The sequence below is a fragment of the Phalacrocorax carbo genome, chromosome Z (assembly GCF_963921805.1).
Source record: "Phalacrocorax carbo chromosome Z, bPhaCar2.1, whole genome shotgun sequence".
Classification (NCBI taxonomy): Eukaryota; Metazoa; Chordata; class Aves; order Suliformes; family Phalacrocoracidae; genus Phalacrocorax; species Phalacrocorax carbo.
The window spans coordinates 25,736,804-25,764,437 of NC_087548.1; the positions used below are offsets into that span (position 1 = coordinate 25,736,804).

Below are 27,634 nucleotides of genomic sequence, written 5' to 3' on the forward strand. Positions count from 1 at the left end.
TTAAGAATCTGCTAGGTTGTTCGTGTTTCACTTTGAGATCAGATTAAAAGTCTTTTGCTAAGAAGAAAAGCTCATTGAACTTGAAGGCACTAGGTAGATTTGAACCTGATGCAGCCTTGGGGTTTCAGTTTTAAAATAAAAAGCCATATGCCTGTATGGTTCAGTGCCTGGTGTTTCAGTTGTTCCTTTGTTAAATTCTGTGACTGGCTTCATGTAGTTTTCCTTTGCAACTTTTTTTAATACGTTTGTGCGTATTAGGTTAAGCTTGTTGCACTGAGAATCTTGAAGAGGAAGGTATGGAAGTGTATGCAAAGTAAATGTTTAAGAAGCATTGCTGAGTTACAAAAATTTGTATTTAAGCTTTTGCATTCTAGAATCCAAAGATGTCTTAAAAGGTATAAAAACTTCGAAATTTAAAAAAAGTAAACTAGGACTGTGCAGTGTTGCTGAGAGAAACACTAGTTTGTTACGTAAACTGCAACTGAGCCTTCTAGGATGGTAACCCATAACACTCAGTAAAGCAGTGCAGCTGGTAGCTGCTGCTTGGCAAAAATAAAACAACAAAAAATATGTGTTGGCAATTATTAGGCTGTTTTGTAGTGAGATAGTTGCAGCCTGGGAGTTGGCAGGCTAACAGTTGCAAGGAATATAACTTTCTTTACTCTGATTTGATCTCCTCTTCAGTGCTGTCAGGTGGGTTTTTTTGGGGGGGTGGAGGTGAGAGTGAAGACAACCACATTTTTCTCCCACCTTTCTGTAGTGCTGTACCTCAGTAATAACTTGGTTTAAAAGCCATCTCCTTCACCTTCTTTTTGTATTAGTCATGCATTAGCCTTATCCAACATCATGTATTGCCACAGTTCTGCTGGCAGGAGACCTAGAGAAATTGGAAACTAGTTCTTAAAGCTTGAACTTGAATGATTAGAATGATAAAATAGTGATTGAGAATTGAGCTTGCAGTGATGTGGAGACAATAACGTATAGAAAAGATGTGGATGAAGATCTGACTCAGCTACAGAGGTTAGGTCTGGTTTGATGCATGAATTTTTGTGAGTGTGCGCGGTGCGTGGACATGCGAGTGGTTGGCCAGTTGCACTGCTTCTGTTTGCCATTTTCACACATGCAAAAGAGTTTGTTTCGAAACCATTATAACTACAGCATCCAACAGGGCACACTCTGGTATGCTCTAGTTGTTTCTCTCTTCTCTAATGTGCTTAGATAAAGGCTGCATAACAATTACTGTTAAACACTGCTGTATTTTTCAATTCCTATACTTGTTAAAACAGGTATCTACAGTGTCCACTTACCTGGACTTCTGAAAACATAGCACTTAAAAAATCTAGTTTTTCTACTAGCAGTCACTTGAATAGCTTATCAGTGGACAAAAATACAACGAAAAGCTCCCTTTTTACCAGTGCTGGGGAAAAAAGGTTCCTATTCTTTTGGATTGCAAGTTATCAGAGTATAAGGTAATTACTGCATTGCTTGTTATCTATTCTAAGCATTGGATTTTTCACATTTGGGAAGAAAATAATTACCTTAAAAACTCAATTATGATGATCTGATGCTGTATTTAAGGTATAAGAAATAGCCCTGAGAGAGATAAATTCAGGGCGCAGAGTATAAGTGAGTTGTTCCATGGTGCATAATAAATATGATTTATCTTATGCTGCCACCATGTGTAGAATGGAAGTGGCAGCTGCACATGGGATAGGTGTATACATAAAATTGAAATGAAATCAAATCTGCATTGTAAAACTGTAGTTACATATTCATGTATATTTTCATGTGGTCAGGTTTTATCTTTTAATTAGGTGATTTCAGTAATCACAATAATTTCTGAATTCTCTTAGAAAAAAATATTGACTGATGGACTAAGTGAGGGAATTTGATTAATGCAAAAAATAACAGTTGAATGAGGAAATAAATTCTCTGAATTTGTGTAATTGTCCTGAAAAATATCTGCTACCATGCTTCTTTTCTGCTTTAAATAAATATGTGCTTAGGGTATGTCTCTGAACTAATTCTGAAACATCCTTTATATTTAATCAAGTAAAATGCTGCATTTATAGGTGAGAAAGATTTTGGAAGAAGTTGAGATTATTTATCACCTTTCTTAAAATAATTTTGCCTTCCCTGATGGGGAAAAAAGTTTCCTCCTTCATAGTCTGTATACATGTGCTGGTTTTGTGGTGCGTGTACATCTGGAGTGTGCGTTTCAGCTACAAGTGACGTGAAGGAATCTGTGAGGCAGTTTGCTATTTCATATGTATATAAGGATGCTATTGTTAAAATATTCCAAAGAGTGTGTCTATATTTCATTATTTTCCTTCTAAAGCACAGCTTTTTCAATACCACGATCTTGTCTGTCATGGTTTTGATGGTAATATTACTGAAATAATAAGCTGAAAAGTAATGAAAGCCTCCAGGCAAAAATATCGTGCTTTATGCTATTTTAAACATACAGATGCATCTTTGGTAATATTTAAAAAGATTCAGTTTGGGAGAAGATTCAGTTGACACTGAGCTTGTGTTGGCTGCAAACCTCTGCCTTTCAGTACCTTCTGATATTGCAGCATTACCTTAGGAAAATGCCACTTTTAGAATTGGCAGTGAATGCACTTTTCATTGAAAGGTGGTTTTGTACTTTTCTACTTGATGAATCTCAACTTCCACTGGAAGGCACTCTTCTCTTTCTTTCATTCTCCTGCTGTCCATTGTTATTTAGGTAGCTTTAGCAATGATCTTCGGCTTCTTGCAAAGCAAAGTAATACTTGTACCCTGTTTTGTAGTTCAAAAGTTTCTTCATGCCTCAGTCAGCAACCAACCCCCATCAGCCACTTGCTTACTCCTCTCTGGTGGGATGGAGGAGAGAATCAGAAGGGTAAAAGTCAGAAAATTTTTGTGGGTTGAGATAAAATCAGTTTCATAGGTAAAGCAAAAACCGTGTGTGCAAGCAAAGCAAAACGAGTTTGTTTACTACTTCCCATGAGTAGGCAGGTGTTCAGCCATCTCCAGGAAAGCAGGGCTCCATCACACCTAATGCTTATTTGGGAAGACAAACACCATAACTCTGAACATCCTCGTCCTTCCTTCTTCTTCCCCCAGCTTTATATGCTGAGCATGATGTTATATGGTGTGGGATATCCCTTTAGTCAGTTGGGGTCAGCTGTCCTGGCTGTGTCCCTCCCAGCATGGGAGCTGAAGATGAGAGCATGGGGAGCTGAAAAACTCCAACAACTAAAATACCTCCACATTATCAACACTGTTTTCAGCAGAAATCCAGAACATAGCCCCATACTAGCTACTATGAAGAAAATTAACTCTATCCCAGCTGAAATCACGACAAGGTGACATCTTTGCTTTGCCTGCTTATAATTCTTTTGGTAAATTGTCTATGTACATAATTATTACTTCTGTGATCCTTGAGATGGTTTGTTATGTTGTGGACCTTTTGCATCTGTGCCTGTCAGTGATATATTACTTGGTGGTATGACATTTTTATGCTGTTGTTGTTCATGTAATGAATTCATAGAGTTTTTCATGCTCTATAGACCTCTCAGCTAGATGGAACACTTCTAGTTCATACGTCTACATTAATCAGTTATGTATAGTTAGATATGCTGAAATGATTGTTGGAATAAAACCAGCTTACATTTCAGTATTATTTACTTTTAAAGGAACTGATAAATTGTGCATTAGGAGGTTTTGTATTTCAGTGATTAAAATAAAACTTGTGTAAGTGCATGTTTAGAGTGGGTATATAAACGCAAACATGCTTGCAGCTGAAACCTGTAGTGTGTCATGAGAGACAAATGGTAAGGTTTTGCTTCTCACCCTTGAAATCTGACAATCTTTGGCTATTGCCTCAAATTCACGTTTGCTGTCCTTGCTGGAAACCGAAGAGCAGCATTTAAATTGTTAATAATTTGCCTGTGTTGTCTTTGGAAACAGAAAAATACAGAAAAGAGAGAATGTGAGGGCACTTGGGTGAGACTGGGAGAAAGGTTTAAAGTGTTAACAAATAAGAAAGAAAAGATGACATTTTGAAGTGGAAATGGGGAAAGAGGAGTATGGGGAGGAACCCAAGGAAGATACCTGTGTACCTTTAATGCAACTCTGTTTCCCCTTTGTTTCACAGAGGTGAGGGATCTAGTTGCTTTTCAGTTTGATTCTGTGAAGTAAAGAAGTTTTCACCAGGTTCAACATGCTGTTTAAAGAGACGTTATACTTCAAAAGTAAATTAATTTAGGAGAGTTGAGTAGCCTTTGTTTCAGAGGAGGTCAGATTTGATGGTCACAATGCTGCCTTGTGGCCTACAAATCTATAAATCTATTGGTGTGTTTGATGTTCTTGTCTCCTTGTTGTAGAACTGGAGTTTTGGTCACTACGAGCTTCTCCTTTCTTTCTCAACTGAAATACAGCGCTGTTCCTGTAGCTGAAATCAGTAATGGCTAAGTTCAAGCCATTGATCTGATGTTACGGATGCATTTGGAGCTGGAGACGCAGAGAGACTGGGAAGGGGAAACATGTCCCATTATGTCACTGTGTAACTGATAAAAATTGGCTGTTTTTTAAAGGAATACAGTTAGAGGTCTTAGAGGAATGTAGCTTAGCAAGAGTGCTGAAATTTTTTTTCTTTTATTGTAAAAAGTGTAAAGTGATGATGTTAATGCATTTCAGTCATGTGAAGAAAACCATGAGGGGGGCCCCAAATACAGCAGCCTTTTGTTTCTCTGTTCTTCAGATAAGCTGTTATTGCTCAGTGTTAGCCTTTCAGCCATCCTTCTTTTTTTTTTTTTTTTTTTTTTTTGTTCGAAATGCTTTTGCCGTTAGCAGGTTTTACTACTATGGAATGTACATGGACCACTTCTCAAAATGATTCAATCTGACAGGAAATCAATATTTTTTTCATACTAGATTTGAAGGTGTGATTGTCATAACCCTCGTCTTAGACTGTTAATGGGTGAATACTAACCTTGATTTTTATCTCTATTTATAACCTTTAGTAAGAAATGTACCTTTCCCTTCCTGCTTGCAGCTCTCTAGAAGTGGTTTGAGGTGCATTGTTTTCAGTGGAAAAAGAATACACATATATTAGAATTGGCTATCTGCAGGTATACCTGTATTTTGCAAGTAAAGCACAGGTATTCCTACAGATGGATTCTGCTGTTATGTGTTGTGGCTTCTTCCATAGAATTAGACATTTGAAACTGAAAAATTCCTTAACGCCATGTAATCAGGATGTTAGCTCGAGGTAAAGCAACGGCTCAGTTGTTGAAGTAATGAGTTTAATTATGCAAAGAAAAGCTGAAATGTAATTGGTGCCATTTTTTAAATGTTTGCAGCAGGAATACTCATCTTCTGTGTTCAATTTGTGTTTACAGTTTCTGGCAGCCTGTTTAGTTTTTATGCTTTTGGCTTTGTACAGAGGGAAGCATGCTTTGCCTTCAAATTTTATCATGTGAAGACTTCCTAATTTTAAGTAAGATCAGATGAGGATTCCTAGCTGGAAAATACATAGGTGATTTATGGAGCTGTTTTCCTTGATATTTAGTATTTGACAAGACTTCCCTGTGTAAATCTACAAACAGATGCAATATTGCTTTTGAACATAAAATGCAATCGATTTTACTCAGTTACTGGGTTCCTAAATCTCAAAAGGTATTTTTAATGACATAGCCTAATCAGTAGATACCATGGCTAACAGTGTGATGACAGCCTCTAGGGGGGGAATCAATGATTTGTTTAACCAGCAGCTTAGCTGATAAGGAAAGTCCAATACCTTTATCTTCCTTAGAATCTGTTTTCAGACGTAACCTTTTCGATTCAGCACGCAGTTTTGATGGAGAGGATTCCTCCTGGCTCCAGCCACATCAGCTGAGCTGATGCGAGGCACTTGGACGACATCCCCAAGGTCAGAGCCCGGCCTGGCGGCTGTGGTTTCCTGCACCCCTGGGGCCCGAGTCTGTCCTCTGTCCGCGGTTCCTCAGCCGCCTCCAATGGGAAATCCCGTAATTTCTTACAAAGTGCTATTATAGCGTGTTACTGCTATCGCATTTGCAAGTAAACGAAAACTTATTATTCATCTCTTGCCTGCCTTGAATTGAAAGAAAACGAGACGGAGCAAGGTAAACAAGCTGAAAGACTGTGAAATCACACCTGATGGGAATGCTATATCCTGACCGCTTATCTGAATACCATGGGGTAACACCCCCCCTCATGACTGCCTTTAAGCAATTTTTTTAACCTCTATTTTGACACCGGCCGGGGATGAAGGGGGGCCGATCTGGCTGCGCCGTGGGGCCACCGGCGGACCCGGATCCCCTCCCCCACCCCTGGCCTCCCCGGCTGCCCGGGGCGGGGCGAGGGCCGGGGCGGGTCCAGTGCCGGTGCCGCACCGGTCCCGCCGGTCGCCGCGCGCGGGGCTGCCCCGCCGCCGCGCGCCGAAGTTGCCGGGCTGCACAACTCGCCGGGTCACGTGGCCCGGCGGCGCCAATCGGCGCAGCCGTGATGTCAGCGCCGAGCAGCTGCCCCGGGGATGCGGAGCGGCGCGCGGGCGCGGGGCAGTCCGGCATGGCCGGGCAGCGGGCGGACTGAGGACGGCGGGCGGGCGGGCGGACCGAGAGCGGCGGCGGCGGTATGGACGAGCCGGGCATCCTGCGGAGACGGGGGCTGCAGGTAGGGGCGGCGGGTGGGCGGTGCCCGCGGGGGCGGCCCCTCGCCTCCCCACAGTTTCGAAGTTGCCCTCACCTGCCGTGAGGCGCGGAGGCGTGCTGGCAGGGCCGGCGGTGAGGGGACACCTCTGGGCGGGCGGGGCGGTTCGTGCTGCGGAACGGCGCCACCGTTGGCCCCAACGGGCGGGCGGCGAGGGGTCAGCCCGTGCGCTGCCTGGGGCGGCGGCGAGGCGGGAGCGGCGGGTGCCGTGCGGGCTCGTGCGCCCCCTCCGCGGCGCCTCGAGGGTGGGAGAAGTGGACGTTCCTCGGGGGAGAAAGTTCCGGTGGCGGCTCTGCGGGCGGTGGCGGCGCACTTTGCAGAGGAGCGAGGGGGAGCGCAGCCGCTGCCAGCCGGCTTCGGGCGGACTTTCCCGCGGGCGTTCATGAACTCAAGAAAATTATGTTTCCCAAACTGCGAGTGGATTTTTGGCAAAATGCTGGTACCGTGTGTTGTCTGAACTCTGGGCTCGAGCGCTATACTCGTTTAGGATAAGTTGTTAAGCGCTCAGGTGATTTCTCTCTGGCGGAAAGTGTATTAATAAACAGCATGTGACAACAGTCGAGTATAGGGTGTAGTTACTTTTTTACTGTTTCACCAAAATGGAGCACCACCTCAGACTACATCATTCTGGCCCATTGTTTAGAAAGCCCCTTTGCTCAAGTCGCTCTCGGCGCTGAATGTACTTCCTTTCTTTTGTTTTCCTTTACATCCGCAGTGTTTCAATGGGAGGAGGGTGAAGAGGAAAGCCTCCTTACATTTGGTATCGTTATTCTTAAGTAACGTCAAATTGCTTTTAGTGTTTAAAATGCACCGAACTTGTACATTTCTGAACTTTTCAGAAGCATGCCCTTTGATCGATCAGCGCTTTCAACTCAGTGCTGACCAAGTGTAACAATTCCTATTAGACAGGTGAAGAGAAGTAGAATACATAGCCCATGTTGTTACATAGCATAGAGAAGTCCTAAAACCCTCTGGGGCTTCTTAGTCTTTTAAGAATCCGTTAGCTTTTTTTAACTTTTAGTGTGATGGCATTTGCCTGTGGAAAGCGAGTAACTTCCAGAAACAGATTGTGAGATTTTATTTAGTCCTTAAATCCTAACTATTTTCTGTTAACTGATTGTAAACTGGGAAGGAGAGTCTCAGGCTGCAGGTTGGGACTGCTGATGACAGCTTTTACAGGAGAGGATTTAAAAGTTTCAGGAGGTAGACCGTCAGAGCAAAACTGGATTTCCTCCTGCTAAACCTGCTGTAATCCATTGAGTAGTGTGTAAACCGGATTTCTGCCTTTTGACAAGAATTGAACAGCAGCCTGTGCTGATTAAGGGGTAACTTAAACCTTAATGTGAAAGCCTATTGTTGAGTTGAGCAAATATTGTTTTTGAGGTAGGGCTTTTTTGTTGTTGTTGTTTTATCTTCTGTAACTTTAACAAAGTAGTTTTGAATGAATACCAGGAATATTTCAAAGACTGCTTGCTTCCTTCTATATATGCTGACATGGCCACTTAAGAGTATTAAAAGCTATATACCAAATAATCCCAGTACCAGAAAGACCAATTCACACTTGCAGTGTATGCAGTAATAAACTGCTTTTAAAGATGTGTACCCCATGACTGTCGTTAGAACCTGGTTCTATGGTGGAGAAAAATAGCTAATGGTCAAAAGTGTTCAAGATTGAGTGCTGTCATCTAGAGAAAGATGGAGGGAGAGGAATCCTATTTACACTGAGGTTGTTCGTTAGACCCTTAATTGAATCTGTCTTCATATTGTCCTCTTGCCCCTCTGTTGTACATGCAACTAGCCTAGAGACTAGTATGATGAATTTGTGAGCTGGAAAGCAGATGATATGACATGTGACAAGCAGCATAGCCCTTGTTTAATTCTTATTAGTAAACGCGCGTTAGATGAAGTCTCCGAGTTGTCTCTTTGGCTGACATTTGCTTTTTATAGTACATCCCAAAGGGATGAGTTAGTTATTTTATAGTAATAGTACATGTTCTTACCATTAAAAACCCCCTAAAAAATTGTCCTGCCATTATGTTCTGTGGGAGTAATCCATGTATCTTTTGTCCCCTCTTCTTTTTCATATGTTATTGATACTTTCCTTTAAAGGCTACTGAGAATATTCCGAAAGAGATTTAAAAAAAAAAAAAATTCCCTGTTAAGGTGGTTCTGAAATACCTGTGATCTTCAATAAAAAGTCGGCTAACTTTCCTTCATATGGCTTTGTAAGTTCTTCTGGTTAGAAGTAGAAATGATAAAAGCAGGTAAATCTGCTTAAAAGCTCAGTGCTTTCTTAGGTGAAGGTGTATTTAAAGTAAACCAGTCATATAATGGGAGACAGCACATGCCTAAATTAAAAGCCAACTTGGTGCAACTGCTCTTTTTTTTTCTGTTTTTACACAATTTGCTTCAAAGCTTGATTTACAGGGGACACAAACAATATCCTTTTAGATGGGGACCTGATGTAGCTGTATTTAAGGCCATGTACCATCATGCTGTGTTTAAAAAAAGCCAGGAAGCAGCTTGAATTGAATCTCAAAATATAAGCCTTAAGTAAATATGTAGACTTGGATAAATCTTGTTTTGGATTGATATGTGGAAGGTTTTTGTGGTGCTCACACGGAGAAAATGAGCCTTTAATTTGTTCCATCCTGAATATGTACATCTGTTTCATCTTACTGTAACCTCTTCCTTTATGTCCAGTTACTTATGTGCATAGAAAAATAAAAGCTTTTTAATCTGTAGTATGTGCTCCCTTTTCATGAGCAGATTCTGAAGCTCTCATTACAAAGAACATGTTTTATTTGTAAGAATCATCAGGAGAAAGTTGACCATTTCTTTCAACTTTTAAAAATGCTGAGTATAATTTAGCATGGATTGAAATAAGTATTTCTAGAAAAAAAGTTAAAAAAATTAAAACAGCTAACTACTTGCATATTTGTCATCACAGTTCTTGACTGCATTCTGCTAACAGCCTATGTTTCATCTCTCTTCAATGAATTTGTCTAGTAGTTGTTCATCTGAGCAATGTGTTTTATACTGCTTTAAATCAAAGAGTCCAAACCCATGTGATGGTGTGTACAGGTCACGCATTTCCTTCAGTCTGTAAGAGACTGGAGAAATCTTACTACCAGATGCTGCCAACTTCAGTTATGCTTCCAGAGCTGATGAAGCTTTCTCTTTGTCGAACAGATGTGCTGGATGCTTTGGGCCTTCCCTTTTGCTTTTGCTAATTTCAGTTCTGCCTCTAAGTGGCTGGTAAGCAGAGTCCTGTAAATCTTGGGGTAATTACATGAGATTTTTTAATTAGGCTTGTAAAGGAATTGACCAACAGTGGAGAAATCAGCTATACGTGAAACCTCCCAAATGTCAGAGAAAATGCTGTGTTTGTTTTCTTGTCTCTAGGTATATTTTTTTGTAAATGCTGGAAAATTTTCACATTCTTCAAATCCAGGATGACTGCATTGCATGGAAAATCCAGTTGAAAATCTTCTAATACTCTACTTCTTGCATTGATTGCGGGGTGTGTGTGGTGAGAATTTAATCACAAAAGTCCGACTCATTGCTGTAGCAATGTAGGAATGTAGGAAACAAGCAGTGTAAGTGAAATGTGTTGTAAATGGAGTGTTGCTATTTCGGCGGAATGGAGGAGTCAGTTTATACTAATTCCTTATATTTCTAGAAAAAGGGGCACAGTCATTATGTAGCCTTGACTACTTGTTTCCTCCTTCTCCAGTACAGGAAAACCATTGGCTTTTGTAGGCAAGAATTTTGAAATTTGGTACATAGAATGTCCAGACCTTTGCAAAAAGTGAAACCCTTATAGATTTTTCCAAGTTCTTGCTTAACGGCTTACCTGAAAATACATTCTGAGAAATCTGACAGAAAGGAAATAATTTCTGAGGGAAAAATGGCCTTATTTGTGGCCCCTAAACAGGTGCAATTTTCTTTGGGGTGGGAGGCTTCATGAAAATAGTTTTTTCTGAAGTACTGAAAATTGATGTGTGAAGTAGAAGGGCCAGCTGGGAAGCCACACTCCATAGAAGAGGAGAGGAAATAGGGACACTATAACTGGCTCTTCTGTGGTTGCAGTTCATGCTTGGGAATATGTTCTTGGGGTGGTCTGCTGAGATAAAAATGATGATAAAAGCTGGAGATTATTAATTAGACTTTGGCCTCTGTTGCAAACTGAAGAGCAAGGGTGGAAGAGTCAGTCTTATAGATGAGGTTCCGCAAAGGTTCTTCATAATTTTCACTGATTTGAATGCTGTGTACAACAGTGTTCTCCTCCCACTAGGCAAGAAGGACCTGATCCATTCTCTCTGCTGGTGTTTCAGTACTGGTGGCAGTGAATTTACAGTATGAAAGAGGCATTGTGTAGTTGTGAATCAGGTCTGATATGTGTCTCTGCCTTTCGGTGAGTGTGTGGAAGAAAAAGTCTGTGGAGGGTGTGGAACCAGAGAATGATTAAAATAAGTCTTTGCATTTGCAGTTTCCAGTAGATTCAGATTAATCAGTTGAGAAGAAAGTGGGATATATGTTTTCCCGTGTTGTGTGGGAATAGCTGTGTGACTACGAACTGTGTTCATCCTCTGCTTAGTATTTGTGTCCAGTCCTGTCTAATATAGTCTTCCCTCAGGGGCTGCATCTGCAAAATAATGCTCAGAACTACTTAAATGGTGACACTTGCTCTTTCGTTTTATGAGGTGTTTGAATGAGCAGCAGGTATGGACGTAAAATGTTTAAAAAAATAAAAAACCCACCCAATTTTTATACTCTTTGTAAATTACTAAATTTTTTCCTGATAGAGTTTTATTTTTAAGTTATTCTGGGCACTGCTGTAAGAGACAGGGCATTTTAAATCTATTTTTGTTGTAGGGGTAGGGATGTGCAGATTAGAATAGATGTTTTCTTTGCTTAAATAGTGATAGGCAGTGATAACTGCCTTTAGAAATCAAAGGACTAGGCTCTCAGAGAAGGGACACTGATGTAAAGAACACTTTTCCTCTCCTCATTAGCTGTCGCTTCTACAGGCCTAATAGAGTGTACAATCTCTTGATCAGTTAATTCACCTCTATTTTCCAGGCATTCATGCATTGTTACATGTTTGTCAGGTCCTCTAAAAGGCTTTGTGTCAGACATATATTTAGCTATTATTTAAGCTGTGAAAGCTTTTCTGAAAGAGTTAAACTTCTATCTTTGCTTCTCTTGGTATTATGGTCACTTTATTTCAGGGTCTAAAATCAGAAATGAGGAAAAAAAAATAGACCCCTGCTGTATTCAGAGCTAAAATATTTGACATGGGGCCACACTTGGTGCCTGTAGACCATATTGGAGTCCTCAGTAATGCCTTCTGATGATTGCAGTAAAGTTTCTTGATAATGTCTACAATATGTCACAAAGCTGACTGACTGTTTTCTATTAGGTTTGGAAGGCAAAGCACAAACTTAACAATTCCTTCCTGTCATATCCTTCAGCGAGCTCCGTGGTAGAATCTGTAGTGATTTGAACTGAGCTTGGTTGTGTTCAAAAAGTCAGAAAGAAAACTAGCCTTGGAGTCCTCTGTAACTCCTGTTTCTGAGTCAGTCATCCCCAAAATCTTTTTGTGGGTGGTTTTTTTTTTTTGCCTTTTTTTTTTTTTTTTGCCTGATTAGTAATAATAGGAATAGTATCTGCATGAAGGATAGTAACTTCTGATTGAAATGAGTTTTGTTTCTTTTTTCTTTTTTAATTCCATGGGTAGATCTTGATTTGACAAATGGTTTTGTTAGCATTGGTTTTTACTCACTTTGTCACAACTAACGAAACTAGTAGTTTTCTGTGTTTTCTTTTTGAAATTTTTTGTAAGATGCCTCATTTGAGTTTGATGGGGTTTTGTCTGTGGTGCTACTTCATGTGTCATGTTTAACATAATTTCAAAGTACAATTTAGTATATGCTTGATTAGATTTATTTTCACCTACTGATACACTGCATTTGCTTTGAAAATCTTAAGTTTTCCATTTCTTAAGTTAGGTGTTTTATCAAAATTGCCCACAGGCTTTGAGATGCTATTAATTCCTTTTCCTGCTGGATTGAAGTAGTAAACTTTTTTCCTTATAGCAATGCCAGTTATCCATCTGAACATTAAAAATCCATAAAGGTCCATAAATTATCATTATGATCACAAAGCAAAACACTCAAAACTGCAATTTCATAATTTGTTTTAATTTTGTTTTCTTGGCTTTACTTTTTCCCTTTTACATATAGCACAAACTACTTCTGCAAACCTAACTCTATTCTCTATGGGATCCTTGCTTCATCTGACGTAAACCAGAACAACATTTTTTTCCTGTCAACAACGCACATAATCTTCAATCTTACTCAATTACTTGGTCTCTTTTATTCCTCTTGGATTCCCCCTGCCGCTTCATTCAAGTCCGCCTTGACTTTAGTTCTCAAGTTTAGCACTCCACTGTGGCATGCAGCAACTGGGATTAGAGATAGAAAGGATAGTTGCAGTCAGTGTCTGTGTCCTGAAGAAGCGCGCTCTTCAGAGACTTAAGGTGCTAAACTCCGAGTTTCTACAGAGCATGTTATGTTTGGAGTAGTTTGTCCTTTTTGAAATTCCTTAGTTTTTTTATATATAGTTGGCTTAGTTTCATAGGGATATTAAATAACACTTCTCTGACACCTGGGTATCCTCCCCAGCCAAGATACTGTGTAAAAGCAAGGGAACAATTGCACTGAAAAGTACCAAGAGATTGGGTTTTTTAAGCTTTATTGTCAGAAATAGGAGATCCAGTTCAGCAGCACTATACCAAAAAGTTCATGTTTGTGTAGGTGCTGTAAAAGAAAAAATTTCAAGTGATCAAATTTCAAGAAAATGTTTAAGTAATCAAACCCACAATCTTAAAGTCCTTAGTTAAAAGATGGGGCTTGTGGCATTATTGGTAACCAGTAGTTCCTGTAACCAAGCAATTTGCTTTCCTGAATTCCATTTTCAGCTGTCTGGAACCTGGTAGTTTTTTAGAATAGCTACCTGTATGGTGTATTAAAGTGCGCACATTGTGTGGAGATAAATGTTCTGTTACAATTCTTTTGACAGTGTTTTGGCCCCAGAAAGCTAGAATTTCAAATGCGCTTATGTTTTGTGTATTTGAATGTTCTTGGTCTTTTCTACAGATAAGTGATGCTGTATCAAATACAGCAATGTATCTGAAGATGCTCTTCAACAAATGCAGATTCCTCTCCTATACCTCAATGTTACTTTCTCTTCCTATGTGAGAAGCAAGGGAGACGTGGTAAAAAGTATATTAAGTGTGTGCTTGCATTAACTTCTGTTTTGAGTTCTTTGATGTGAAAGGTTGGTTAATGTATTTTATGTCTTTGCTTTAAATTATGCCACAAGAAGGATACCATTGCAGCTGCTCTAAAAAAGCCTAGTTGTACACAAGTTCAGTGGGTACATTAGGGAATTCAGCAGTCAGAATTTGTGTGCAGAAGAACCTGAAAATAATCGCTATCCTCTTATGTTTTCTGAATACGACACTCACGGGCTCAGCTGGAAAATTTAGGTTTTGAGTGGAAAATTGATTTTTAGGACTCCATTGCCCCTTGTGAACACAGTTTCCTAGTTTTAAATTACTTCCAATATTTCAAGAGTTTAGTAAATGTAGAGAAGTGCAAGAAAGGAATGAGTAATATGAATGAAAAACTAGGAAGATGAAATGTTCATCACCATGGTAAAAGCTGTGTTTTATGGTACTCTGATTCTGTATTAGTTCATATGCTGTTCCCTTTTTTGGTTTTTCAAGACACAGTGGAGTGTTTGTGTTTAAATGCAAAAGATTATCGCGGTTTATTTGGTGTAAGGTGAGTAGTGATCAAGTGAGTTGTGTTACTAGACTGTATCTGCAACTGTTTGATGATGATAAATAGCAGATTTTAACATTCAAGCTGAAGCTGAATAACATTTTCTTATTTCGTCACTTTTGCCCTCAATATTTACTCGTCTGTAAGCTATTGTTCAAAATTGTTCTTAGGACAAGGTGGCCAAAATCTACAATTTTCTTGGATTGGTTGGCAACAGAGGAGAAAATCTAATATAATGCATGTCACATTTATCACTAGGTAGGGGGTGTTACTGCATTTGCACACTTTGCTTTGCAGTAGCGATAAGGGATTTAACTCTAACAAAGCTATCTGTATGAGATGGCTGCAGAGACCTCATTGTGATTCTCCCTGATCTTATGAAGGTAGCAGTCTCTACCTTAGGTCCAGAATGTGTCTGCTAAACTGGTGTAACGTCTTGATTGACTGTGAACTTCAGTTTAATTTCTCAAATAGCACTTGGTTGACTTTCTTGTCTACACTTTTAGGACCCCAAATGGATCTTCGTCTGTCAGTATAGATTTCTTTCATGAGTCTTTGGATTTTGGTTTATGTTGCTTGCTGTTCACTCTGCCAGTAATGCCAACTTTGTTGCTCAGCTGTTTGTCTTTTGTCTTTCTTACATTCTCTTTAAGCTCACAGCAAAACTCTATTCTTATTGAGAATGCAGCTGAGGACTTGGTTTTGAGGTTTTAAAATAGAATGATGACAAAACAACCACCTTTCTTGTGTGTGGATTTTATTTCTCCCCTTCAGTTCCCATTGCATATGATTAGGGCTGATGTCTTTTTAATGGTTTCTGTAGCAGGTTTTGCTCCTTGCTTTGTTTTAACAGTAAGAATGGAACATTCCAGTTAGTTTTTTAGCACTGCTACAAAACATAGTAGTATATGTTTTTCGATTGCCTCTTTCCCCCTCAAGACTCCTTCAATTATTTCAGTATCGTTTCTCTCTGATGTGGACTCTGTCTGACAAATCAATACTAAGCTCTTCTGATGCCAAACCCAGTAAAGCTGGTTAGGCTTATAGGTATGTGAAGTGTATGTTCCTGTCTTCAGCCTCTAAGGAGATGCAGGGAGAAGATTCAGACACTTTTAAATTGTTGCATTTCTGCAAAGGAGGTATTCTAGAAAAAAATATTATATTTAAACCACCTATTTTTCATGTGTATTCTCTCTAGCATCACTGGGGACATGCAATAACCAATAAGAACCCTGTCAGATATTCATTCTTGCTTTTTTCTCCTTCAGAATGTCCCAATGTTCTTTGTTCAAATACTGTAATGATTATCTGTGTTCAACAGGATGCAGTCAGGGAGAAAAGGGTAGTGTCATAACTAGCAGTGCTAATGGGAGCATATCCAGCACACTAATATGTTAAACTGCCAAGCAATTTGAGCAAACATGTTAGTTACACATTTTTGTTATGCAGAATTTAACATTTATGGCTGTGCTTCAAGAATGGGAAACAGAAAGTTATCTCAGATGAATTTTTCCTTTGTTAGTATCTTCTGTGGCTGGACAAATTAATTGGTGCAAGATGCAGTCCTGGCCTTTGATTTCTGTTCTCTTTCAGAGATAGCTTTCAAGGGTTTCTTTTCTCACAGTTTAAAACTGAAGCTACACATGTACATTTTTTTTTTATTGACTCAGTTTCTGGCTTTGGCATTAAGGATTGCCAGACATACCATAATGCAGTGTTCTTTGTCAAATAACTGACAACACATTACTTTTTTATTTTTTTAAATCCTGTAACTAGATAGATTTCTATCTTACTTATTATGCTCTGTGTGTGTTTTGAGATGGCTCTCTGACAGAAGGAGTTTTCCTGGTCAGCCTGTAGAGCTTGGCACAGAGCCTAGTTAAGTATTACATTGAAGATCTAAATTTAAGGCAGTGCAGATTGGCAAGAAATGAGCATCTTACTAGATAGAAAAACCCAAACTGATCAACCCTCCCCCCACTCCAGTAAACCTCCAAACGTTTTACACTTGCTTGAATCTAAAGCTGAGAGCAAAGAAGTGTGTATTAGAATTAATAACTCGCTCCTGCCTCCACACTTAGCACTCTGAATTGACTACTGTCTGAGGATCTTGATCTATTTTACCACAACAATGATTTAAATTCAGAGTACTTTGAAGTCATGGAGCTACAATAAGAGAAGATACTACATTGTTACCTTTCATGCCAGTACAACAAGGCTTGCATGCATTTTGGTCTTATGCCATGTTGTCAGAATGGTAAGTTTCAAGCTCCTGAACCTCTGGTAAAGTTGTCCGGCTCTGCCTAAATTAATTTCCTTAGTTTTATCATCAGTCTGTTACATTCTTGCATGTCACTTTGAGTAATTTGATTTTTCCACACTGTATATTCTCTTAAGTTTTGCTAAGTGTGCAGTGTCATTTAATGTAAGCAAAGATAGCATTCTGCTATCTTTTGGGGTTTTGTATTCAAATCAATGTTGTTGCGATTGCTTTCATTCTTCCTTCTAGTTTTGTGAATTTTTTTTTAAACAGAATGTATGCAATCTCCCTCCTTCCCTGTACATCCTAGCTACCTCTTTCTGTTTACACAGAACCAAATTGTTTTAATGCCTTAAATTGAGCTTTCCTGGAAAAGAGGTCTCTGTGCCTGTAAAGGCAATACTCCTTTTCCCTTTTTCATAGTAGTGAAAAGCTGATTAACCAATCTGTAGCTGTAACACTGAAAACCTGAAACGAATTTACCTTTTGAGGCTCCCTAGATCTTTCTGTTTTCCTCCTTCCGAGTGTCTTGTATCACTGAAACAGGGATAGCATTTCATTGCCTCTGTGGTAAGGTAAGGCACAGAAAAATTTGTTTGTTCAAGACTGCAAGGCTCCTCCTGGTGACCTTGATTGTCTCTTGTTAACCATGAACTCATAAGCTTAGAACAGGCTGTTTTGTTTTGTATCAGCTATGAGATGTCAAAGTCTATCTTCTAATACAGTTCAACAACTTACGGCACTAAGTATGAGATGACTTTAATACCTGGACAGACCTTATCTAAGCACCAGTCATTTTCATCAAACATGTATCTGGTAGAGGTGGTCTTGGTAGTGTTCAGAGATCTGTTCAACAGGTAACCAATGCCAGGAAACTGTGCATATGAAGAAATGTTATTGCTTGTGTAGTATGCTGACTTTCTGAGTTTTTCATATAATTAAAAAGTAATAATTGGATAATATGGTGAATCAGTGTTGCATTGGTACTATTGAAGTCTTTAGTAATGTGGAATGACTGAGTTCTGTATCCCTCCTACAGTATTTACTGCTTCCTTTGCCACATCCTAAAACCTTCAAGCTATCAGAAGTTGAATGGTGTAGTTTTGATTATGGTGTCTTGGCCCTTGGGAGGCAATAGGGGGAAAAAATCAGACCAAATATACCACATGCTAAACCAGGATTTGTTTCTAGATTTCTTATTTGCTTCATCTCTCTGTTTTATTTTCGCTGTACTCTCACAGCTAAGTTTATGGAGCTCTCCTAAAAAGATGAATGATGCCACAGTGGAAATTTAACTTTGTGAAGGACTTCGTCTTTTGACAAAGAATTCGTACCTCTGCAGAGCCTTCTTACCCTCAAGCAGATCGTCAGTTCTGCCCTACTTGGTGTCATCTGCAAACTGACTGAGGGTGCACTCGATCCCCTCATTCACGTTGCTGGTAAAGGTATCAAACAGAACCAGCCCCAACACGGAGCCCTGGGGAACACCACTTGTGACTGGCCACCAACTGGATTTAGCTCCATTCACCACAAGTCTCTGGGCTCGGCCATCCAGCCAGTTTTTTACCCAGTGAAGTGTATGCCCACCCAAGCCATGAGCAGCCCGTTTCGCCAGGATAATGCTGGGTGAAATGTGTCAAAGCGTTTACTAAAATCTAGGTAGACAATACCGACAGCCTTTCCCTCACCCACTATGTAGGTCATCTTGTCATAGCAGCAGATGAAGTTAGACAAGCAGGACCTGCCTTTCATAAACCCATGCTGACTAGGCCTGATCACCTGGTTGTCCTGCACATGCTGCATGATGGCATTCAGGATGATCTGCTCCATAACCTTCCCCAGCACCGAGGCCAGGCTGACAGGCCTGTAGTTCCCTGGATCCTCCTTCTGGCCCTTCTTGTAGATATCATGACAGCTGCTAGGAAGTAGCTACATACACTGATTAAGAGCTGTTTCTACTCTGAAGGGTGCCTGTGTCATGGGTTTTTTTTGAGAACTATGGGTTATGGAGAGGGATAGTGAAAGAACTGGGGCTCAAACTTCCAGAACAGAATGCTTTTTTTTCACATTTCTTTGCCTATCATGTAATTCAGTAGGATTATGTATTTAAATCTTTATATAGTTATTTATTTTGTGCATATACATCTAAATAAAAAAATTGGTAGGTCACCTTGATTTGTTCTGGTCATTATCATCAACAGAGCCAGCAATTCTGCTTTGGTATTGTGAAGGAAAAAAGTGAACTAGTTAAGCTTGTGTTTCACAATCTCCTTTTACCTGGTTTTCAGATGTGCCTCTAACACGTCTGGGTGATAGAGAGAAGAGAATTAATTCTTGACCTGTGCTTTGAAATTAAGACTTCAGGTTAGGTGTACAGCACTGGGTTATGGTATTGTACGCTGGATGCAGCATAACACTGTGGCCTCTCACTGACTCTATGACATTGCACTCCGAGCCGAGTTGGTTAGGAAATTGAGTGGAAAGCCTGCATCTCATATGGGATGCTATAGAGCCAGGAGGTAGATCATGGCGTGTAAATATGTTCGTGATATGGTCTTAGCAGTGACCAGCAGGCCTTGGCCATGAGCTTTGCTGCAGCTTTTGATAGGTCCAAATGCTGAGATGCTCAGGCTGGAGTGTTAGGGCACTGAAGGATGTGGCAAGGACTTAAACCTGGAGTGCAGATCTAGCTAACGCAGGGCTAGTCTTGGAGGAAGGAAGCATGATTGAAGATCATGGTTTGGGGATATCTGAGGAGGTGTTCTTCATTATGACACTTAATAACAAAGAAACATTGAAATATACCTACTGGCATTAGAATTTGTCTAGCTTCATGCGGATGGCATTGTTGCTGTGAATTTTTTTCTTCAGTGCTAAACACCTGGAAAGCAGTCAGGGGCCAGCTGTGGTGTGTTTTGGTGAATTCATCTCTGTATGGAATTACTGCCACTGTTGCTTCTGATCTTGTTCTAGCAGCTAATAAAAACAGAGAGAAAAAAGAGAGGATGGTGGCTGCTTCAATCTCAAGGTAGAAATCTCTTCAGATAAAAGCGCATGCTTGTCTCCCTTGATATTCTTACTTGCTTGGATCTTGATATTGCCGTTTTCACATGAACGACTATGCTGTTAATGGTAACCGCACTTATAAGGAAACTGCTTGTGGTATCAAGCCTGTACCTTGTTGAATTAGTTACCAGCCTATGCATCCAGAAACACGTTTTCTCCTCACAACTGCTTTCAGGCTTGTGTGCCTTCAGACATAAACTATATAACGTGTTCAATATCTGATACCCCTTATCTCAGTGTTTGGGTTTTTTTTTTTGTTCTGTTTTGTTTTTTTTCTTTAGAGACATCTGTTTTCCACGAGGTTGTTTCTTGGGCTGCTCACCTGGGAAACATTTAAATAAGTCTCTGACTCTTTCTGCTTCCTGGCCAGTTTTCTGCATGCCATCTACCTGAACCTTGCCATAGAGGGGAATTATTTAGGAGCCTTCTGTTTTTCCTTCAGCTGTCATTGTTGATGTGAATCACGTTGGCCTTTGCAAGGAGTTAGTTTTCTGAGTGTTGCTTTATTATGTGAAATGATAATTGCAGCTGACCTGTTCCTCTGGAAAGGACATTCACTGTGCAAGGGTATCGTAGATCCACTGCCTGTGCTTTGTTGGTAATAACTGCAGTTTCTCTGAATGCGTAGTCTTTTCAGTGTATAGATTTTTTTTTCCCTTTTTTTTTCTTTCTAAATGAAAGATAGCTCTGCCTCTGAGACACTGACCCTGATCCTAGCCTTTTCTTTTCTTGTGTATTGTCTGCCCTTATTAGACAGTCCTGTTTGGAGGAATACATACAGCTGATGTTTGCAGAAGAGTGGTTTTGTTATCAGCTGTAATGTAATACTAAGGGGCATAAGGTTATGATGTAGTGAACAACCTGTAGACATACAGTTGAATGTCTCTGCATATTTCAGATAGTCTATATTCAGTTCTTCTGTAGTGAACAAATGGGCTTCTCTTTATTCTCATCTCTTATCTCTAATTCCAGTTATGTTTTTTGTGTGGACTGTCCCAGCAGCTTTTCTTAATCTCTTGCTGATCTGAGTTGCACCTTCAGGGTAGCTTTCTTCATATGTTAACATGTCGTGATGATAGACTTTTATCCCTGCGTGGGTTTGCTTACTAGGCTTTGCTGGCAGTTGCATCATAAAGAGCTTTAGCAACAGAGTGGCATACGGAGTTTCCAGTCCAGCCGCTCTCTTCAGTGATCCATTTCACAGCAGCCCATCTCTGAGTTAATCAGAAAGGCTCACGCTAGACTGGCTGTGACATTTCTGCTTCCACCGGAGCTATGTTTAACTTGGATTGTTTCAGTGTTTGGGTTTACAGAATTGAACCACATGCAATTGCACAAGTATGGTAGAGGGAGTAGTTAACTCTGGCGTCAGGGCAGGAGTGAACTGGTGGGAGAGCTGGGGAGAGGAGCTCCTGATTCTGGTTACTGCTGAAGTCTTCTTGATGGGAAGCCATGGCATGACTCACATCTAGACTTGTTTCTTGTCCAAGCAGAGGTGAAACCTCTGGTACCAAGTGAACAGCAGCACAAAAGTGAGCAGAATATATTTCTGGTTAAAAATAGAACTGAAATATCATTTGTTGTTTGCGGGAGAGATAACAAATGTGGAATTGTCTTGAGTTCTATGACTTTTTAGTGTCAGAACTACTATGTGTTCTCTGCAGTCCAGGAGTGTATCATGCATCTGCTGATATTAACCCTGCCAAGACACTATTGCATGAAGTTTACCAATCTGATTATTTTGTGCTAATAAAACGAACTGTTAATATATTCTGATTCAGGATGTTGTACTGGTGTACCAAAATGGCTGGTGTCATTTGAGGCACAGCCCACATAAGCATTTTAATAGTCTGAAGACTTCTTCCTTTGTCATAGAAATAATCGCATCAATTTAGGTATACTTTTATGCTTCTGAAATGTATTCTGAAATGTCCTTGCTGTATTGGATTTTTTCCAGGTGTAAACTGTGTCTATCACAGCTCTTAACTGCTCTTGAAATGCATTCTGAAGGGGAGACAGGAAAGAAAAAAACAAGCCAATAACAGAGAATAATTCCCAGCTTCTCAGTTTGGTACAGGATCCCATGTTACATGGGTTACTAACCGTAATAAGAGAGAATGTAGGGCCACTGAAGTTACACCAGTAATTTAATGGAGTGTTATCAAAAGACATTACCATCATCAGAAAACCCCTTTCCAATTGTAACCAAATGTTTATTCAAGTGTTAGAGAACTACTTTTTCTGTAATGCTGATCCTATTAATTAGACTTAGTTTGCACTACTACTGTCCTTGATTTGGTGAATATGATGTAGTCTTCCCAAGGTTGCTATAATCTTTGATTATTTCCACCAGCTCTTTCTGAGTTACAGAGCTGGCTCTGCATGGTGTCTTGCTGAGAGTGGAAGCCTTTTTGTTAAGGAGGGGTAAGAACTACTTTTAGAAAAACAGAGTCTTGAGAAATATTCGCCAAGTTGAGTAGCATTGTGTTTTCAGTTAACAAACCCTGTGGATACCTCTTCAGGAGTATGAGCAAGTCTATCTTGCATTTGTAAAATATTCAGATTTTTTTCAGATAAGACCCTGAGAAGGAATTGTGCACTGGTTCTGAAAGTGAGAAAAAATTTTTATCCTCTGCCTCGTGATTTAGAGCAGGCTCTTGACCCATATCTTCTCTCCATCAGATGCGTGCCTTAAATAGCACACTGCAGAGTCCATACACAGCAATGAGGGGCTGTACAAATTGGAATGTTTGTGGAGAGGATGAGGCAGAATATTTAAACTATCTTGGGGAAGAAACTAGATGTGGGTCGCCTCTACCTGCTGAACATCCAAGGAGACAGAATTTTAAACCAGTATCTCTCATATCCTGGAAAAATCTTCAACTGTTGTGCTGTGTGGAATATGGACCACATTGGGTAAATACCTTCTGTTGTCTTTTCTTCCTGATTTTAGTAACAGTGGTCTTGTTCATATTAGTTAAAACTTTGCTTTCCTCTGTACGTGCTTAAAAAGTGTTGAAGAGAGCACAAAGCCAAAAAGGAAACTCTTCAGGTTTATTCAAGTGCTTTGACCAGAAACAGCACTGTATTTTAAAACCAGTTTAAAAAACTTACAGGCAAAGCCAAGATTTACTCCAGCTTTGGCTGGTTGGCACAATTATTCAGACAACTTAGTGTTTTGAGTCTTCTTCTTGCACTTACCTTTGCTTTTTGTGTGTGCACATTAGTAGAAAAAGTTCTCGTTAAATTCTGCCAGAAGCAGTGGTGTGTAGAAGTGTTCCTGTTTATTTGGTTATGACTTGTTAAAATATAAGGAGTTCTTAAGATTTTATGGCACTGATGGAATAATTGGAGGTTTTTTCTGGTGTGTTTTGTTCTTTGCCCTGACATATTTTAATATTAGTTATTATGTGTGTTCTCCCTTCCTCCCAAGACTTTAACAAACTGCTTAAACAATCCTTGTTTCCTCTCTTAGTAACTTCTGTATTACTGTCCAAAAGTAACACTGGTAAAAGTAATGCATCTAAATGATCAGCTATGTGAGGTGATAGTCTTTTGTGATCTGAGAAGTAGATAATATGTTCAAGGTGTCTATTATTCCATGCACGTAAACATACATATTTGGTCACAGGCCAGTTTAATTTTTATTCAACATGTATCATTACATGTAGTAGCGTGAGTATGTAGGAAGAAGTGATAAAGTAGTTCAGTAGCAGAATATTTGACTTTCAGTACTGACAGTTTTTATACATCTATGTATATTAATGCAATTTCTTTTCAAACATTTTTCTACAAAAGCTGTTAATGAAGAATTTAAATGCTAAAGACTCCATATTTCAATCTGTGCATCTGAAGTTAGGTTTTAAAAATGGGCTCTTGAGTTGAAGAAAGGGAAGTGTTCACTGTTTAAGGCTTTTCACAGGCAGTGAAAAGCCTGAGCTGGGAAGTACTTGGCTATGTGTTTTGAAGTTAGCAAAGCTGTGTGCATACTTTTGCATGTGCTTAATTGGCTTGCATAACTGTGGCTGTTCTATATGACTTCTTGTGAATATATTTATTCTCCAGAAGAGGTAACAAATAAATAATTTTTTGACACTCGTTCTTTCTCCAGGGGCTGCATTCCACAGGTTGAGTACAGTTCTAGAAAGTTACTTTCAGAAAGCCATTTAAGTGTCAGTAAGCAGGCTAAGAGGAGGTATTCACATAATTAATTCCCACAGGTCTGTTGCTGTTCGACAGCCGCATGAGATAGTCATTCACAGCAAGCATGATGGAGGAGTACTTTATGGTTATTGCCAAAGGCACTGTAATAGTTCTGGTTGGACAATGCATGTGCAGATATGATTCAGTCAAACTTAGAGAACACTCTGTCAGTATCTGTCTTATCCCCTTTTCTTGATTTTTCTTTTCCTTACTGTTTCTCAGCAAAACCAGTGATGCTGTCATATCCACCTGCACTTCTATTAGTACATTGGTACAAACTGCAGCTAATGATTTATGAAGTGAGCTATAAATCATTAGCTGGAATGAGTTTCTAGAATAGGAATATATAGAAACTAGGAATGAGTTTCTAGAAACTGATCAAGAAAAAGCAAAGCATTTCTTGACTGGCAGCCCTACTAGCAGGCGTTCTGACTGATTCACTGCTTTGTTCTTGCTCCTTCTTCACTTAGTGGCATGCAGTGTTCTTGCTCCTTTTTTTCTGCTAGATACATTTTTCCATGTGAATAAACAGCTGTTTCTCCTGGAGGCAGTCTTCTGTTCATAGTTCATTGTACCCTATAGATTTTTCCAGCAACCTGCCTCTCTTCACAAAGCCTCTAAGTGATGGTGATGGACCTTTTTCCTGTTGCCGGAAGGGGATGAGACCACGAGTCAAATGTCAGCAACTCTGCTGATCATAAAGAAGCAGATTATTGAAGTTGCTAAGCTTTTTGTTATTGTTTTTTGCATATTAAGATATTAATGTTTTATAATGCCAAAAGTTCGGTAAGGTCAGATAATGATTTGTGTTTAAGCTGAATTTTGAAACATAGTGGAGGATTCATTGTAAGGGGTGTTTATTTTTGATAAAAAGTAATGTTTGTAAAGTTAATGAGCATCTTAATTCTTGTGGTTGCCCCAGAGTTTCTAGAAGTGATGGAGTAGATGTGTGATCTTCAGTCCTGATTGTGGCATCTTAAATTATCTCCTGAAAATTGAGATGCCATATTTGGTAGAATTCATACAGAAAATTAACTCAGAAGTTTTCTTAATTTTGAAAACAAACAGAGCAAGTGTTATTGTTACAGGTCGTTAACACGTTGCAAGGCTGCTTAATTAAAAGTATATATTTAGGCTATCTAGAATTGGGAATCAATGGAATCAGTTTCCAGAAAAGCTGTTCATCCTAATACCTTAATTCAGAATATTTCTTAGGTGAGTTAGAGTAGTACCTCTTCAGTATGGCTTTATGATGTCTGAAGAGTATCTAGGTAATTTCAGTAAAGGGGAAAGTGTGAATATGAAAGAGAAACAAAACTTCTCTAATGATGTGACCTACTGAAAGCCTGAGCGGCAGGAAGACCAGCAAAAGAAACAGAAATCTGTAGTATTCTTTCCTTTCATTGTAGGAAAAGGAGATACAAATACAAAATTTTTCCTTTGTAAAATTTCAGGTTATGCAGTATAGTTACTAAAAATAAATATTTTTGCTCAAACTTTATATTTTTTTGTAATTTCGATTTTTTTTTTTTGTACTTAAGCTGTTCAAGTATGTGAACATAGGGGTTTTTTTTGTTTCTTGAAAGGTAAGCAGCTCTGCCCATGTAGGAAAGGTTTAGGGACAGACTGGTCCCTGTTCTAGAGGCTGTTTGGTACCAATTTTAATAATTGAGAAGGAAACACAAGACATAGCAAGAATAGACAACCAAATCGTTCACGGTTTGAACCCTGGGAGGCAGTCGTCCTTTTGCAGCTCCAGCAGATCCAGGTAGTTTTTTAAGGCTGGCTGCAGTGAGGTATTATCCTAAATAATTTTGCACCTGTGATGAAGACTGTGCTTCTATTTTCTCAGTCAAATGCTCTTTCAAATTTCTTTTTCTAAGAGAAAATACTTACCCTTTATATATGTGAGCCTGCTATTTCTCAAGTTTTCTCAGGAAAAGGTATTAATATCTGCTAGGTTAAAAAATTTGTAAAACAAGGTGATTGATAGTCTGTTGAAGCACTAGATGGAGAACATGAATCTAAAAAGTCATATTTTGTTAGAGGAGATTCTGGTCATTGGGTTAGACTGTGAGTCCAGCTGGGTGGGATGGCTAGTGGGTTGGGTTCTTTTGTATGTAACTTCTTAAATTGATACAGAAAAAGTATGATAATATAAATACTTCAGAAGAGTGAAATTAATGTTTTTTCAACTTGAATGTGTTTATCTAGAAATGAAGTAGGCATGTGTACGTGTGGTATGTGTACACATATATATGTGTATTTATAGTAGACAGCATCATGAAAGGTGTATGAATAATACATACATAAAAGCCTCATGAGGCTGCCTCTAGCAAAAGCTTCATTTTCTTTCTGATATATGTACGGTGGTGTTATTGAAAATGATTTAATAAAGCTTTAACAAAGTTAGTGAAAATACAGTTCAGTTAAATACTCTCCCTCTCCCTTCTCCAACATCCTCCATTCCATCCCCTCCATGATCCATTTCCCCCCTTTTCTCTGTTCTTCCTCCCCTTTCTCCATTCGCTGTCAGGAAGGGGCGCCTCAGAAGAGTCATTTCAGCTCAGCACGCCACCGTCAGAGACTAGTGGAACCAGCAGCTACAAAAGTGAGTGCCTTTATTGAAGGACCATTTATAAAACGGAATGTCATGTCAGCATAGTATTTGTTACCAAAGAGAAGCTCTTCTATGTGCTTGGTGGGAGATTTAGTTACTATTACTCATCTGCAAGTGGTATAATCACTGTCACTAAAGGTGAACTTCCGCACTGGAGAGATTCATATTCAAATGCAGCTGATGTATTTTCTTGAAAAAGTGTGGGTGATATTTTCTTTTTACCTGAAAAGTGAAATAGAAACTATATGAAGTGTCCTACTCTAGTTTTATTACTTTGCATGATGTCTGTTTTCTTAAACATATGTGCAATTCCTTTGCCTCATTCTTAAACAAAAGGCTTTCATGGAATTAAAAAAATTGCAAGAATATGGAAAATGATCAAATAGTCTATTATTAAGGTGTGATATGAAGTTTCAGAGTTAAAAAAACCCCAAACTTTGGCATCGAAAGATGATACTGGCAGATATAATAGCAGTATCAGTTAGTTTGTAAGATTGTTCCCTCTGTTTGGAGACATGCTTTCTGTTAACTGTACACAAAACAGTTTGAGATATTCAGTGAATATGATGTTGTTATAAAACTTTTATTCTCTAGGCTAATATTATGTACTGTAGTGCATGTTTTAGAGCATCAGTGACTGTTCAACTGTGTCTATTTTTTGGTACTTTTTGTCAGAGTCCAGCAAAAATGAAACTGTGTATCCATTACTACCACATCTCAGAAATCCCATTCTCCGCTTTCTTTTGGATTTAGATTACTTGCAAAATTGATCACAATATTTACATGCAACCTTTGATACAGGTTGAAGTACATCAGTAGTAGTAATCCTGGTCTTAAAAGAAAAACCCTGGTTTTAAGAAGGAAAAAAATTGGACACATTATCTTGTCTTGCCTTCTAAATTATGACTCCAATCA

At 39.3% G+C, this 27,634-nt stretch overlaps 1 protein-coding gene across 3 annotated transcripts in view; it reads left to right on the forward strand.

Annotated features, from left to right (window-relative positions):
• The window catches only part of MAST4 (microtubule associated serine/threonine kinase family member 4), a 314,534-nt gene that overhangs the window by 98,500 nt on the left and 188,400 nt on the right, over positions 1-27,634 (forward strand). The window contains exons 1-2 of one of the 3 annotated variants that reach the window (XM_064438316.1): positions 6,590-6,681; positions 26,636-26,710. The exons of 1 other annotated variant lie outside the window; for it this stretch is intronic. In XM_064438316.1, the coding sequence (XP_064294386.1) occupies positions 6,643-6,681; positions 26,636-26,710 (114 nt within the window). In that variant the 5' untranslated portion in view covers positions 6,590-6,642. Of the gene's footprint in view, positions 1-6,589; positions 6,682-26,635; positions 26,711-27,634 lie in introns of those variants that run through there. One more of the 3 variants, XM_064438318.1, reaches the window with a different exon arrangement.